This window comes from Mizuhopecten yessoensis, unplaced genomic scaffold (assembly GCF_002113885.1).
Source record: "Mizuhopecten yessoensis strain PY_sf001 unplaced genomic scaffold, ASM211388v2 scaffold8123, whole genome shotgun sequence".
NCBI lineage: Eukaryota > Metazoa > Mollusca > Bivalvia > Pectinida > Pectinidae > Mizuhopecten > Mizuhopecten yessoensis.
The window spans coordinates 580945-597777 of NW_018407390.1; the positions used below are offsets into that span (position 1 = coordinate 580945).

Sequence of the window (16833 nt, forward strand, 5' to 3'; positions counted from 1 at the left end):
TTCGATGTTGTCATGACATATCCCAGGGCACAGAGAGCGTAAGTGAGCATAACCCATGGAATATCGAGGATTGGGCAAAATAGCCATTGTGTATGCTGTGTCAGTTGTATACATTTTGACGGACAGCAGGTTGCAGAATTACAAATTACAGTTGAAGGAGGAGAACATGTAGATATTACAGCCTGTGTGGAAAATGTAATGAGCGAAATTTAATCTTGTATGTTGTTTTTTTTAAATTGATTTATTGGAATGTGTGAACAGTGTGCTAACTATGAGGGTAACAACACCAATGTCAATGTATGACTAAATGGCAAATGACATCACGTCATAATACAATGTAGTATAATCTGAGCGCGCTTTCATTCTCGGGCTTCAATCAAATACAAACTATTACGGATTATATTATTATTTGCATGTTATTGTATGTACTTAATCAATATGTGCTTTATAACTTACATACCATGGTTGATATTAAGGAAGCAGAAATGACTTATACGGGTAGCGTTATTTTATCACATTTTTCGTTCACTTCTTAAGCGTTATCTTCACGTTCAACTCGATCATATACAAATCGTGACCATATGAATGTCAAATATATGAGCTTTAATTATGTCTATATGCATTCCGATAGCTCTGAAAACACATGTTTCACAAAGCCAACCGAGTGTCACAAACGTCAAATCTAAAACGGAATGACGTCAAAAGTATGTTACACTATTGTGCGTCAACATCTGACGTTACGTCAATACGGTCTAGTTCGTACTACACCCCTTTTAAACGAAACCTGCCTTGTAATAGGATTATGATGATGACGCACACCAGCCTGGCTCTATATACCTATGTGTTATATCTTGTTATCTGTGTCGTAAAGTTCAATTTGTTATTAGTACGCTCGTGTTGTGTCCCAGATCTTGCCTCTATTTTATGTGACCCTTCACTCAATATTTGGGTACAGGAAAGCTTTATATTTGCCCGACAGAAGGTGACTTCTACAACAGGTAAGCATGGAAGATTTCTCTGCTTTGTATTTCAGTGTACGGAGATAGGATACAAATGTTGTAGCATGGGATATTATATAACTATATATGTCTGTGCGTTCCAGTCTTGTAACTCTCTTACCTACTTTCCCTTTCGGTAGTGTTCTTCATACACCAGAGTAGCAATAGTGAGGACGAAAAACACAAAACTTTACCCGAAACCTATAATATATTGATAATATCATTATATAAGACATATAAGTATATGACTAAAGGTACTATTATGTGAGAAAAGTATCGAATCTTGAAACTGGACCTCACATTAGTCGCCTACAGAGACCATTAGTCTCCTACAGGACCCCACATTAGTCTCCTACATGACCCCACATAGGTCGCCTACAGGACCCCACATTAGTCGCCTACAGGGCCCCACATAAGTCGCCTACAGGGCCCCACATTAGTCACCTACATGATCCACATTAGTCGCCTACATGGCCCCACATTAGTCGCCTCCCGTACCCCACATTAGTCGCCTACAGGGCACTACATTAGTCGCCTACAGGGCCCCACATAAGTCGCCAACATGATCCACATAAGTCGCCTACAGGGCCAAACATAAGTCGCCTACAGGACCCCCCATTAGTCGCCTACAGGGCCCCACGTTAGTCGCCTACAGGGCCCCACATTAGTCGCCTACAGGGCCCCACATAAGTCGCCTACAGGGCCCCACATTAGTCGCCTACATGACCCCACATAGGTCGCCTACAGGACCCCACATTAGTCGCCTACATGACCCCACATAGGTCGCCTACAGGACCCCACATTAGTCGCCTACATGACCCCACATAAGTCGCCTCCCGGACCCCACATTAGTCGCCTACAGGGCACCACATTAGTCGCCTACAGGACCCCACATTAGTCGCCTACATGACCCCACATAAGTCGCCTCCCGGACCCCACATTAGTCGCCTACAGGGCCCCACATTAGTCGCCAACATGATCCACATTAGTCGCCTACAGGCCCTCACATTAGTCGCCTACAGAGACCCATTAGTCTCCTACAGGACCCCACATTAGTCGCCTACATGACCCCACATAGGTCGCCTCCCGTACCCCACATTAGTCGCCTACAGGGCACCACATTAGTCGCCCACAGGACCCCACATTATTCGCCTACAGTACCCCACATTAGTCGCCTACAGGGCCCCACATTAGTCGCCTACATGACCCCACATAGGTCGCCTCCCGTACCCCACATTAGTCGCCTACAGGGCCCCACATTAGTCGCCTACATGATCCACATTAGTCGCCTACATGGCCAAACATTAGTCGCCTCCCGTACCCCACATTAGTCGCCTACAGGGCACCACATTAGTCGCCTACAGGGCCCCACATTAGTCGCCTACATGATCCACATTAGCCGCCTACAGGGCCCAACATTAGTCGCCTATAGGGGCCCACATTAGTCGCCTACAGGGCCCCACATAAGTCGCCAACATGATCCACATTAGTCGCCTACATGGCCAAACATTAGTCGCCTCCCGTTCCCCACATTAGTCGCCTACAGGGCACCACATTAGTCGCCCACAGGGCCCCACATTAGTCGCCTACATGATCCACATTAGCCGCCTACAGGGCCCAACATTAGTCGCCTACATGATCCACATTAGTCGCCTACAGGGCCCAACATTAGTCGCCTACAGAACCCCCATTAGTCGCCTACAGGGCACTACATTAGTCGCCTACAGGGCCCCACATTAGTCGCCTACAGGGCCCCACATTAGTCGCCTACAGGGCCAAACATTAGTCGCCTACAGGGCCCAACATTAGTCGCCTATAGGGGCCCACATTAGTCGCCTACAGGGCCCAACATTAGTCGCCTACAGGGCCCCCCATTAGTCGCCTACAGGGCCCCACATTAGTCGCCTACATGGGCCCACTTTAGTCGCATAGCCCACTTTAGTCGCATACAGGACAGGACCCCCCATTAGTCGCCTACAGGGGCCCACATTAGTCGCCTACAGGGCCCCACATTAGTCGCCTACATGGGCCCACTTTAGTCGCATACAGGGCCCAACATTAGTCGCCTACAGGGCCCACATTAGTCGCCTACATGATCCACATTAGTCGCATACAGGGCCCAACATTAGTCGCCTACAGGACCCCCCCCCCATTAGTCGCCTACAGGGCACCACATTAGTCGCCTACTTGATCCACATTAGTCGCATACAGGGCCCCACATTATTTGCCTACAGGACCCACATTCGTCGCCTACAGGGCCCCCCTTTACTCGCCTCTTACGACATGCAGTTGGATACAACAGGCGTATTCTTTCCCGACGCCTGCACAGGTGGCAGCCAACACCGATAGTTTTACCCTGCAGTTTTTGGGTTAACAGAAAATTATATAAAACATTGTTAACAAATCTGGACTGAACATACAATACTGACTTACAAGAATTTACAAGGACTTACTTAACCAACAGGTTGGCTTTACTAATACAGACTGCGCCTTTCATATTCACGCCTTTACTTGACCTTAGCATCTAATAGGACGTTAAACAAAATAAAACAAAACAAAACAAAATATATCACATTCAATAACTAAGTTTGAAAAATGCATTTCATGAAAAGATTATATTTCAGTGGGTTATCATTTCTGGTGAGTATACATAATGCCCAGTAAGACGGATATCGCCCTAGGTACGGCCGCGGGGGTCACGGGTGCCGCCCTGGTAGCATGGAGGGCACTATTCCCCTACCTCGGGGACGACATAAGGACATACGGACCAATGATTAAAACAACGGTGAAAATCATGAAAGGACTGAAAGCCGCCGAATATTTGGTCGATGTGTTCGAGAGGCAGGTAGCCAAGGACCCTAAAAAGACTTTCTTGATTTTCGAGGACAAGTCCTATAGCTTTGAGTTTGTCAACGAAATGGCGAATAAAGTCGCTAGTATTGCCATGACGTGGAACCTAGATTTGAACGACACTGTAGCGACTGTCATCTACAACGAGCCCGCCTTCGTGTGGACTTTCCTGGGTAAGTACAACGAGCCCGCTTTCGTTTGGACATTCCTGGGTAAATACAACGAGCCCGCCTTCGTGTGGACATTCATGGGTAAATAAAACGTGCCCGCCTTCGTGTGGACATTCCCGGGTAAGTACAACGAGCCCGCCTTCGTGTGGACATTCCTGAGTAAGTACAACGAGCCCGCCTTCGTGTGGACATTCCTGGGTAAGTATACCAGGTGGGTCCGTGAAATGATTAATACTTCAAAAAGAGTTAGGATATTTTAACGAAATCACAAAAATGGTTACATACTTTTGATATTTTGATATTTGGAGAAATTAATATTTCATTTCATTTTGGTAGATTTTTCGTAAATAAAAATTACAAATTTATAAAACAAAAATATTTCTTTTTGACACTTTGAATGGTTGTGTAGTACACGGCGGACCTCTTTCAAGCGTAATCCAAATGTTAAAAATGTAGAGCGACTTCATTTAAAAATTGTAACGCATATAATCATTTCCTTTAAACTGACAACATTATAGTAGGTATAAAATACAGTATGTTTAGTTCGAAAACTGAGTTGTGTGTTTCAACACATACATGAACATTTTCATATAGTGAAAACAATCTTCATGTTTTATCACTTTTTTATTTAGATAAAAGCTAATATACATTATGAGTGAAAAAAATCCATTACATAAAATGTCATACAAACAAGCCTGAAACTTCGTTCAGAGATTATCATATACTATGACGTCACAAACACGTCACACTCCATCGGCCTTCATCAGTTAATTTTTGGAAGGATGCATTTTATCGGAAAATCTTGGAACTGATGTTCGTTGCATTTATCTCTTTGTTGGTGCTTCATGACTTTTTTTTATTTCTGTGTTTGCCACAGACACAAAAAGTAAAAATGCGGATACACAATATCCTTTAAGTCATCAACCAGGTTCTGTTAATATTTCTACCAGGAGATATCTTCAGAAAGAGCCGGCATTAAACCAATAAGGTCAACGTGTACATTTATTTTGTTATCGTCTAAAAAATCATCAGCTTTTGGTTTTTATTTGTTGAGAATAATCAACGAAATAATTAACATTTTTGAAAGTCTTGTTATAGTCTTTACATAATTTACTTATGTATCACCACTCGTTTATGTCGAAATCAACAATAATTTTCCAGACAACCAGCCCGAGTTCCACGCCCTTTTTCAGCAACGTATGATTTTTGTCCATGCCGATTTATAACTAGTTATCATTCTGAATCAGTATTATTTCATTCTGAATCAGTATTATTTCATTCTGAATCAGTATTATTTCATTCTGAATCAGTATCTATCAGAGGTTAACAAAAGCTACACTCGTTTTAGGCTTTGCCTTTTCATATTATATGTGTAGTATACATTATTGTGTATTCAATTTTGATAAAACTATTTAGAATACAAATAATGCTGACATAATTAAGTAATTATGCAAATCTAGTATACAGTAGGCTTAATGATATTGATATAATTATTTAACCATACAATTCAATATGAAGTAGATCAATATATGTAGTATTACGAGTGATATGAAATGTAGTATTACGGGGTGTTAGAATAGAGGCTAAGCCTTCAGTGGTATCAGTACACAATTTATCATGGACTTAAGGCCTGGTTTTCATCTTCAACTCGTGAACTTTGCTTTTCGCATAGGGAATGAAATGGAATCGGAGTCGATTGAAATATAGAAGAGCCGGAGTGAAATTTCACATGAGAAATACGAAAATAGACCGAACATCTACTATTATCGTCTGCCGGATCACCAAACTACTCGGTCCCGGGGCGGAGAACGACGTATAACGCCAGTTACCGTCGTATGTCCGTTGCCTACTAATCAGTTAACATCAGTGCGATGAGGTCAAAGTTCACGGGTAGACTCGGGTCCGAGCAAACTCATGTACATGATTGTTTGGGTAAGTCCGGGAACCCTTTCTTTGGGGTCACATTTTCCACATTACACCGGTCCGGTTGTATATAAAGCAAAATAAAAAATGACATAAATGTAATTATTGTACTGGAAAATCTGGCAAATATTAAGTAATAGGCCTTCAAGATGTACGCCGATCTCGTAAATTTTTCAAATTGTTTTTTTTTTCAAAACACACCATTTTTTCATACCATTTTAACATCACTTCTATCTATAATATATTAAATATAACTCAGGTGTGTCGTTTAATTCTAAGTGTTAATCGAACTAAAAGGAATTCCTAGCAACAGGTGTGATATCGGATGACTGGCGCACTGCTAATGTAACCCCCACCTCCAAGAAGGGACATTAGTACGATACATCTAACTACAGGCCAATTTCCCTCACCACTATCTGCTGCATAACATCACCAAAAACCTTCACGCAGGCCAGCAGACTGACGTGTTCATCATGGACATTGCGAAAGCCTTCGACAAGGTCAACCACAGTCTCCTCATCCACAAACTCAGCGATAATGGGATACGCGGAAAAATCAACTCCTGGATCGAAAACTGGCTAGCTGGAAGGTGAGAGCTCCACCTCGGTGGGTGTCGACTCCGGTGTCCCCCAGGCCTCTGTTCTAGGACCGAGTCTCTTCATCTACTACATCAACGACCTGCATGAGTCTTTGAAGTCCACCATCAGACTCTTCGCAGATGACACCATATCCTATCTCACCATTACATCAGAGGGCAGCGGTAAGACCCTACATGAGGACCTCGATAAGCTGACCAAATGGGAACGGTTATGGTGTATGAAATTCCATCCTGACAAGTGTAACATCATTAGACTCACCAACAAGAGAAACCCAACGAAGACCAACTATCACTTACAAGGCCACTATCTACAGGAGGTCAACACAGCCCCCTATCTAGGTGTCACCATCTCCAGCAACCTTAGATGGGACACACACATTAAGAAGATAACAGGGAAGGCAAACAGAACCATGGGCTTCCTACGGAGAAATATGAAGATTACATCTACTCAGATCAAGACACTAGCATACCACGGCCTGGTCAGACCTTTGCTGGAATATGCATCCTCCGTATGGGATCCGCACACCCAGCACAACATCAACATCATCGAATACATCCAGAGAAGAGCTGCAAGGTATGTCACAAACCGTCATCGTAACACGCCCAGCGTCTCTGATATGCTTCATATGCTCAGGTGAAAACAACTACAAGAAAGGAGGAAAGAAGCTAGACTAGTGATGTTATACAGGATTGACAGAGGAATGGTTGCCATCAGTAAAGAAAACATATTGCTACCACCAAGACGACTTGCCAGAAACACCAACACCAGATCCTTCCAACTCCTTACCATACCTGCAGAACTGATTCAAGAAAAATGTCTTTCTTTCCAAGAACTGTACGTGACTTGAACGCCCTACCACCAGACATCACAGATGCAGCCACACTCTCGGCCTTCAAGGCCAGAGTGACGAAGCTCTGAAACCCTTAAAGCTTCGTTTATCCTGTTTTTAACTTACAAACTTATTTTTACCGCGTCAGTCCTGTCACATGCGAAACTGCCACATATTGCAGAAGCATCAACCTGTTGATGGAGGCAATTACTGGAAAAAGAAGAAGAAGAAAAATAGTTTTACAAATAGTTCGGGGAAAATATGTTGTTTTTTTTAATAAAATGTTGCATATTTCAATACAAAAGCTAGATTCATAAAATACAACTTACATAATTCAAGCATACTAATAATTTTACTAGAATTCAGAAATTATTTTATCAATGTCATTATCTTATCAATCTTAATTTAAAATAAAAATGTTGTTGTAGTTCTTGTATAATACGAAGAAAATAGGCCTTCTTGGTAAATATATTTAAAGCAAATAGGCCATGACACTAGACTATATGCTGTGCTCTGTGCTGTCTCAGTATTTTGTTATGTATGATGAATGTAGTGTACACTAATGGGACTTTAGGCACAAAGAATTCTCCATGTTCATCATCATAATCAGATATATTTCTACAGCCCTGTGTATGAAATTCGACTCAGAATGCTAAATGCCATTGCGTCTACTTTGGTTTGGGGAAGTTTACCATATATACGGTTTTTATAATAATATAGCTTGTATTATCATTTTTTATCATTTTGTTATCATTTTGTATACCCACGACACTGAAGTAATATCAATACGAAACATCGTTATCTTGAATAAACAAAACCACACTCTGGCTCTCAAATGATCTGACACTATTCATATAATTCCTTTCTCCAAGCTTTTCTAATAATAGCCTGAGGGACGCGATACATTATATAATCTCTCACTCCTGTGGGTAAAGATAGAGAATGCCACAGGGTAAGATCTGTAATGTTTAGCACAATTCTTTGCCGAAGGAACATACATTTATATTTCTACTTTTGATACACAAATGTAACATTGTAGGAAACCTTTACATGCCAGAGTAAATGTAATAGATCGATATCTGAATAAATAAAACAAGAAAAAACCCACTTATTAAGTACTTGAAACGCGTACCACCTTTAGTTTATTAAATAAAATTATTAATATTTAACTTACATTCGGATAAGATGTTTGAATCACACTTTTTATTGTTCAATACCAATCTACAAATCAAATCACAAGGGGTGTTCCATTTGCTAGGTCTACAGAAAGTAGGACTTGCGGATGCCTTCATAAACTACCATCTAACAGCCAAACCTTTGCTGCACTCTCTTAAGGTCAGCGAGGCAAAGGTCATTATCGTAGGAGAGGGTAAGACAAATTGTGGATTTTCCATGTTATATCCTTATTAGTAGGTGATATTTGCCGGTCAGAACTCCACACAGTCCGGAAATAACTATAAAGGACTAATCTATATGGAGGGAGATAATTTGTGTAAGAAATGTAGAGGTAATTAATGCAGGGGTGGACGCCACGTGACGGAGGTTACTAATGGGAGGAATGGGGAAATGTGTTTCATGGAGAAAATCAGAAAAAACTTTATGTAAAAGAATATGGCTAAGGTAAATGTAAAGAAAATGCGATATTCAGTACATCCAGCCTTGCATAAATTATTTCTGCATACATTGCTATGATTAACCTTCATTGTTATCATGCATACGTACAACTTTATGAATGGTGAACATGTAATGAATGTGTAAATATTCATAGAAAACGTTATCTTTTAAATAACTTCGCAGTATTCTTTCGTTTTAGGTTCCTCTGATTTTTTCCATCAGTCACCTTAACCAATTTTCGAATAAGCAACCTCCGCACATTGCTTCGTAAACTATCTTCACATTGCTTTCACCGTTACATAGATTATCTCACCTGCTTTCCTGTTATTTCTGGAATGCGTGGAGATTTGACCGTCAGACGTCGCCTTCTCATATTTTTGTATTTATTTAATACATTTGCAGTTCTATAAAATAATATCTCCATAATTATGTTAAAATAATTGGATGACAAAGGTCAAACTGACCGATATATTGTTAAATATAATAAGCAGAAGAAAGTACGGGAAATAAAAAGAAAGGACGCTGCTTGTGATATGCAGTACTTCATCAAAGTTGAAAAACCATCGTTAGTATCAAGCACATGTAAATGAAGAAATTTATCTCCAGGTGATGAACTGCTCGAGTCGATATTGGCCATAAAAGATGGATTACACGACACACCGATTTATGTCCAAGGAAAGTCAAATTCTGAACTCCCTCCTGGCTTCTTGTCCATGGAGGATAGGATGACATGTACAATCCCTGCTAATATATGTAAATCACTACGGTCAAATGTCACAGATACGTCCCCAATGTGCTTTATATACACATCTGGAACAACAGGTATGACAAAGTATTTCAAGAATATTATTATATATATGTCTTCTAGCCATATGTCAACCATGGAAAATGGCTGGATTATAACAACTTATATTCTTCAGAGAGCTACATTTAAGTTATTGTAAATTCCAAATCGAGGTCAGCTCGTTCAGTCAAGTTTTCATAATATTAATCTTCCACCCTTCAGGGCCACTTCAGCATTGTGAGAGACATATAAGCCAGTAGTAGTATATACGTCTCTGGTATTGTCAATGTGAGTCGGTAGCTACAATAGTTTTATCGATGCGTTATTTTCTCAGACTGTAAAATTGAATGTTTGGACGTTTTCATATAGCCTTAAAGATTAGAAATGTAGTATAACCATACTTTTTTTTAATTCTTCAGCAATAATTGGGATAGGGATTGCCAGGGTTGAAGGGCACTGGGTTCAATCCCCGGACAATGATTGCCCTCAATCTAGGAGAGTTTTCGTTCGCCATACATATTGTATAACCTTGATCGCTTTTACGAATAATATATATCCAGTATCAAGCTTATTAAGATGTCGTTTTTGGTACTATGACATTTTATATGATAAGCATTCAACAAGTTTAATTATGGTGGTATATACAACTCTATATTAGGAAGTGTTAAAAATAACTATTTCAGGTCGAAGCATTATCGGTCCCAGGGGAAAATCACAGGTGCGTTCCCCTGGGACCGAGGATGGGCATTAAAGGTCTTCGCTAATCATATTTGTCGACATTTTCGAATCCCGAGTCATATATTCCACCTCAATATACAAAAACATGTTGACTATATCTATTCAACATCGGCGCCATCAATAGTTATTAATATAAGTTGTAAAAACTTGTTTCACAATTGTTGTAAAATAAATAAAGTTAAAGGATGTTATACACTCCATTACCATAATTAGGATACACGACTATTGTATTGACTAATTCATGTCTATGGAATAAATACACTGCTTTCTTCTCAAACAATACAAATATATCATTATATAACCTCCTCTTATGCAGGACTTCCGAAACCCGCCATTATCAACCAAGCCAAGGGGATAGCTACGTCTAAGATGTACAGCTTGTTTGACTATAATGAGAAGGACGTGGTGTATGTGGTGACCCCACTCTATCACAGCGCCGCAGCCACAAACTGTTTCTTCAACTCCATAGACACAGGTACTGCGCACGACTGTCACAGACCACTTGAACATTTGACTGCGGTTACAAGAACGTCAATTCTTTACAGTAGCTTAAGTTAAGATGTTCTTTTAACTTCAATAAAGCATGACCTAAAAAACCCAAATAAATAATCTTTATTTAAAGTCGTGTATATTGTCAACAACACACATAAGCTCTGTAGAGCTTTTATTACGAAGCCGGTAAGGGAACAAATTATGTTTTCGTGGTAGAGGAAAACCCACGGGGATAAACCACCGTGCCATCGGAGGAATAACAACTAACCCTATCAAACATCAGTCTCTTTTTTTTCGCCACCGCTGGGGATCGAACCGAAATTCTTGGGAGAGTGAGTGATCTGAAGCTTACGCTTGATTGCACATCGTAGAAAGGGTATTTTAAGAAACCGAATGCTATTGTTAAAGTATACAATCACACTCACCCAGCATTAACTACACGATATAACAGCAGACTTATTTGCCTCCTCGTTACATGCGTATAAATGGAGAATCTTAATCTATTGAAAGTAGCAATACTTGCTTCTACCCTATCATGTCAAAGAGGAGGATTGATATTTTCCAAATTGTAGTTTGTTTCAGTTCAGTCGATGTTTTACCCCGTTTGCAAATAATGTTAATACCACGCCCTACATCATGCTTAATACCCAACAGGTGCTACGATGGTGATACGTAAGAAGTTTTCGGCCTCACATTTCTGGGAGGACGTGAGAAAACATAACGTCACTGTGATACAATACATCGGGGAACTGCTCAGATACATTGTTGCTGTGCCGAAGGTACTGAAATTTTCGCTGCAGTTTAATTTTCGCCTATTATTCATTATTGTAGCGAATATAAGTAAACAACGCAATGGATGTAGTAATCAAATGTAAAGGGCGAAATTAACTTTTTGCGAAAATTGATTTCATGGGCAAAGGGTGAAAGCTTGACTGGGTGAAAACTTCGCGGTATACAGTATTCGGTAGAAGGACAACCACCATACGTGTACCTACCTGTCTGATTATTTTTGCAATCATAGTTTTAAACGTACATCCGAGATCTATAACTTACTGAAAGGAGATGGCAAATACATTATTCTTTTTTTAATTTTGTCAAAAAAACAAGATATTGAATTCCGGATGTGATTTGTCGTTAGTATTCTCTAATATGTAGGGGAACTTGTGTTCGACATTTTGGTTTGCGACATGTGCAATTGTTTTATAGTTGTATACATTTCCATATTACATTTATGATATCATTTACAATATTGTTGAGGCTGTACCTCTTGGTATTTATTTCATACCCTTGCCAACATTCATCAGTCACCACTAGATGGCGTTCATAACGTCCGTGTTGCCTATGGGAATGGCCTCCGACCCGATATCTGGAAAGAGTTCCAAAGTCGATTCAAAATTCCTTGGATAATGGAGATGTTTGGTGCCACTGAGGGGACGGCCGCCATTGTGAATACGACCAATAAACTTGGAGCTATAGGGAGGTTGTCGCCTTTGGCAGTAACTATTTTCTGTTATAATATTCTTGTCCCTTAACTTGGAACTAACGATTACATTCTTTTATTTTTCAAATTCAGATGAATCTATATTCTTAAGATCTTAGAAAGTAACCACTTATCTTATAGACACAATTTGTATGTCTTTAGTTTAATTTACTTATAAATATCTACCTTAAAGTCCAATCAGTAAAGAGTTTTGATTTTGTTTTAGAACGTCATGGCCGCTGTAGGGTTCCCCATGGTACGATTAATCAAGTATGATCTCATAGAGGACGCCCCTGTTCGAGACAAAGATGGAAGATGTGTTACAATTAGACCTGGTTTGTTTGGTTATGTAACGTTTTCTGTCGTATTAAGACTATATCAACGATATTTTTTTACTTCAATTAATTCAATGAAATGGTTTAATAGTCTTATTTTAGGAAATTAAGAACAATCAATTTATGCATTGGTAAGATTTTGCAAAACGTTTATAAACGACAGAAAAAGTATCACTTGCAATACAAAGAAGGAAGCACCTCTTTAAAATTCGGTAAATCGACGCAGAAAGTCCAATAAACTAAATATCTACATTGAGCAATTTTGTCCATTCAGGACTTGTCAGTAGCACTTAAGGCCAGACGAATGGATATTCGAACTATATTCAAATATTCAAATGTAAATCAAACACCATCTACGCGAAGGTATTTCTTTATGATGCATACAAACTAGTTCTTCCAAGTGTTCTAAACATGATAATTTCCTGATAGTTTCTCGCAGGTGAAGTTTAAAAAAACAAACAGGAATATTGTTTTCTTGGAAATTTTGATGCTCTTAAAGGCAAATGAGAACTTAGCATTGGCATCCTCATATTTTAGTCAAGAAAAGAAAAATTCTGTTTCGATTTGCAAAATAAATTTATATTATAGAAATATTTGACACTTCTTTGTCACTTTTTGATTACTAGGTGAACAAGGGCTGTTCATTTCACCAATACCGGACACACACACTGGTTTCTACAAAGGACCAAAAGAAATGGACGAGAAGAAGATACTGAGGGACGTATTCGTGAAGGGTGATTTCTACTTCAGCTTCGGAGACCTTGTGTTCCTCGACAGAGATTATTACATCTATTTCCGGGACCGAGTGGGGGACACGTTTAGGTGCGTTCGATGACTCTATCATCATTATATAATTATAAAAAGAAAAGTAAAAGTGTTGAAAACTAAATACAATATCACACTTAGGTTTTGCGTCAGTTTTGTTCGGGACATAACTTCCATGTTTAAATTCTCTATTCTTATTGGTCGTGTTTTGTATTGTTTTGAAATGGCATTGTCTGGATTAGAACCTATGGACATTTTGTTATTAATTAGGTTAGTTTTGTAACATCATAAAAATTCCACTACAAGTTACTAGTTAGGAGAAGGTGCCTGTATCATTTTTTAAAAGATCCTTGAACCAAGACTTTTAAAATATGCGCTAGTGCTCCAACTATTCTGTCATCAGTCAAAACATGACATCACAATAGCAACTACATTTAGCGTGACGTCGCACGTTGATTTGTTTATGCAGCCAAACTTTATGGAATGGTCGTGACCAATGTATTGACCAATTAATATTATCTAACTTGTTACTCTTATAAATGTTTATCGAGTAATCCAGGGGTAAACATCTAGGGAAACACTATTAATTGTAATCGGAATAAGATTCATCAGTTTGGAATGAATAATAAGCTTGTTAAGCTTGTTTTTAACACAAACAGGAATTGAAAACTTATTTTGTGAGCTTTCGAAAATTCTGATTCTTTATCAATCAAAGAGTGCAAATGACACAATCTACCAGAAAAATGTGGGGCAGCATTGGGGAGCCTAGTATCACTCGTTTTTGCTAATTTATTTATGGACCATATGGAGCAGAAGGCCCTCACAACTGCTCCGATGGAGTGTCGTCCTAAACTATGGCTATATATGTTGACGATATCTTGGAAGTAATCAAGAAAGGTGAGGTTAACAACCTATCAACCCACCTAAACCAGGCGGACGATATATGCGCCATAAAATGTACACCTGAAGACGAGGCAGACAGAATACTATTAATTCCTTACCTGGATACCCTCATTATAAGAAGAGCTGACGTTTCCATCAATTTGCTGGTATACATAAAAAACACTTGCACAGAGAGTACCTCAACTTCAATTCACATCATCCATTGAATCCTACGTTGGGAGTAGTTCGAATATCCTGGACAGATGAATAAGCATCGTAACTGAACAGGAAGACATTGAATTTGAAAAGCGAGATATCAAACAGGTACTGACAACATTTGGATACCCCTAATGGCGGTGCAAATGGTCCAAGAAACAAAAACCCCAAAAACACATAAAGAAAAAGCAATCGGCATGGTCACTATCCCATACATAAAAGGGGTGTCTGAAGCACTTTCAAAAGTCTTGCACAAACATCGCATCAGCATGCCCATGCGATCACGACACACCATCAAGCAACTGGGATGGTTTACCGAATTCCATGTAACAGCTGCAACCTTACATACCTCGGGAAAGCTGACCAACAATTCGGGACACGCCTAAAAGAACATCAGAAAGAAATACAAGGAAGACATTGGAGAAATAATAAAATAAAACAGCCATTACAGACCAAGCTAACACACACAACAACATCATAGACTGAAACAACTAGGAACTGCTTGAAACGGAACTTGACTGAAAAGTAGGGGAAATCAAAGAATCTGGGTTAGGAGGGATGGCATTCGATAAACAGAGACGAAGGGGGCCACCAGCTGAGTCCTCTTTATGACCCCATTTTAGCATCCACTGAGGGGCGGAATGGGTAAACATGTTACCCGTCCCCCTGACTGCCTGCAGTATTAGAGTGCAATTGGGTGAAATGTCTCTATGAATTTTGACCGCTGACTTTACTGATTCGGCAGACTGTGGCTTAGTGAGTTGTTTTAAGCGGTTTAGAATCGAGACACCGGTCATTTGCACTCTTTGCTTGACAAAGGAAACAGAAGTTTTCGAAAGCTCGCAAAACAGGTTTGCAATTGCTGTTTGTGCTCTAAGCAAACTTGGCCTTTAAAATTGTAGTTATGAAAGAAATTAATTCCCAATATAACGCTATCCAATTTAGCTTTCTACAATGACATTTTTAGATTTCACTTATCATAACGATATTTAAGATATAGAGTTAAAATCCCAACAAGCTCAGAAAGAATATAAAAAGACATGAGACCGATTTTATATATTACTTGAACTAAACGCTGTTCTACTGTATAACGGATTCCATGGTATTAATCCTGATGGGTTTGTTGTTAGGTGGAAGGGGGAGAACGTATCGACACGGGAAGTGTGTGATGCCCTCAGTACGATAGATTTTATCCACGACGTTAACGTGTACGGGGTGCATGTACCAGGTAAATATGATACAATAACGTGATAGTAGCCACACGTGGTGTAAGAAACAATTAATCTTAACCAGCAACCAGTCTTATGGTTTTCTGAAGGATATCTACGATCTTTCCCTCTGGTTTGGTCTCGCCTTGAACTCACCAAGGTGTATTTTACTCTACTGCTTGGTATTTATCAAAATGTACAGACTTGATTACGTGGAGACAGCTTGGATTCCAACTTTTCTGTCAATGCTTCACATTTGTCGCTTACATCAATAACATATTGCATCATAGATAATATTGTCTAAAATTTATTACTTTGCCAGTGATATATTTGTACATAATTATTATGTCTTAAGGTGGGTCCATCCTTCTCAAATTTAGCGCCATGCGCGGAAGCTCCGCATGTTGGCTAAATTTCAGTATGATTTACGGTAACCTAACGACACCACGCTTGGATTTAAAAACTGTTATCGACAATTATTAACAACAATTAAGAACGTCAAAAAAAAAAAATGAAAACTATCCAGTCCGACCATCTTTTATATTTAAATAATCTTATTTAATGTGATATTGAACTCTCGTAAATAAGAACGAAAGTCGTTTACACCGGAAGTTTACTATCGCAGCTGATGACAGCGATATGACAGCTGCTGAGGATGAAGTCTGAAAGTGAAAGAATATGTGCTTTCCGTTGTTATTGCTCACTTATCTACATGTTGAATAGAACAAACGATAATCAGAGTTTATCATCACTTGAACGGAATAGGTAATTTCGTACGATGGAAGAATTATGACCGTTACCCATCACACTGACTGCGACACTTCTCTACTCTACTGAACAGCTGATCATGAAGGTCTCGACGTTGAACGTTTCATTCGAAGCATTACAGCAATTCCGTCTTGACTGTTGACAGAGATTTTGTTCAGAAATAAATAATAAATGGCAGTGTA

The 16833-nt window shown here is 39.5% G+C and overlaps 1 protein-coding gene across 1 annotated transcript in view; it reads left to right on the plus strand.

Annotated features, from left to right (window-relative positions):
• Positions 1-902: 902 nt before the first annotated feature.
• The window catches only part of LOC110455058 (very long-chain acyl-CoA synthetase-like), a 21235-nt gene continuing 5304 nt past the window's right edge, over positions 903-16833 (plus strand). Inside the window, exons 1-10 of the mRNA XM_021504988.1 lie at positions 903-998; positions 3623-4021; positions 8628-8738; positions 9590-9805; positions 10822-10980; positions 11652-11776; positions 12302-12493; positions 12704-12812; positions 13439-13634; positions 15806-15903. Of these exons, the coding sequence (XP_021360663.1) occupies positions 3652-4021; positions 8628-8738; positions 9590-9805; positions 10822-10980; positions 11652-11776; positions 12302-12493; positions 12704-12812; positions 13439-13634; positions 15806-15903 (1576 nt within the window). The 5' untranslated portion in view covers positions 903-998; positions 3623-3651. The remainder of the gene's footprint in view (positions 999-3622; positions 4022-8627; positions 8739-9589; positions 9806-10821; positions 10981-11651; positions 11777-12301; positions 12494-12703; positions 12813-13438; positions 13635-15805; positions 15904-16833) is intronic.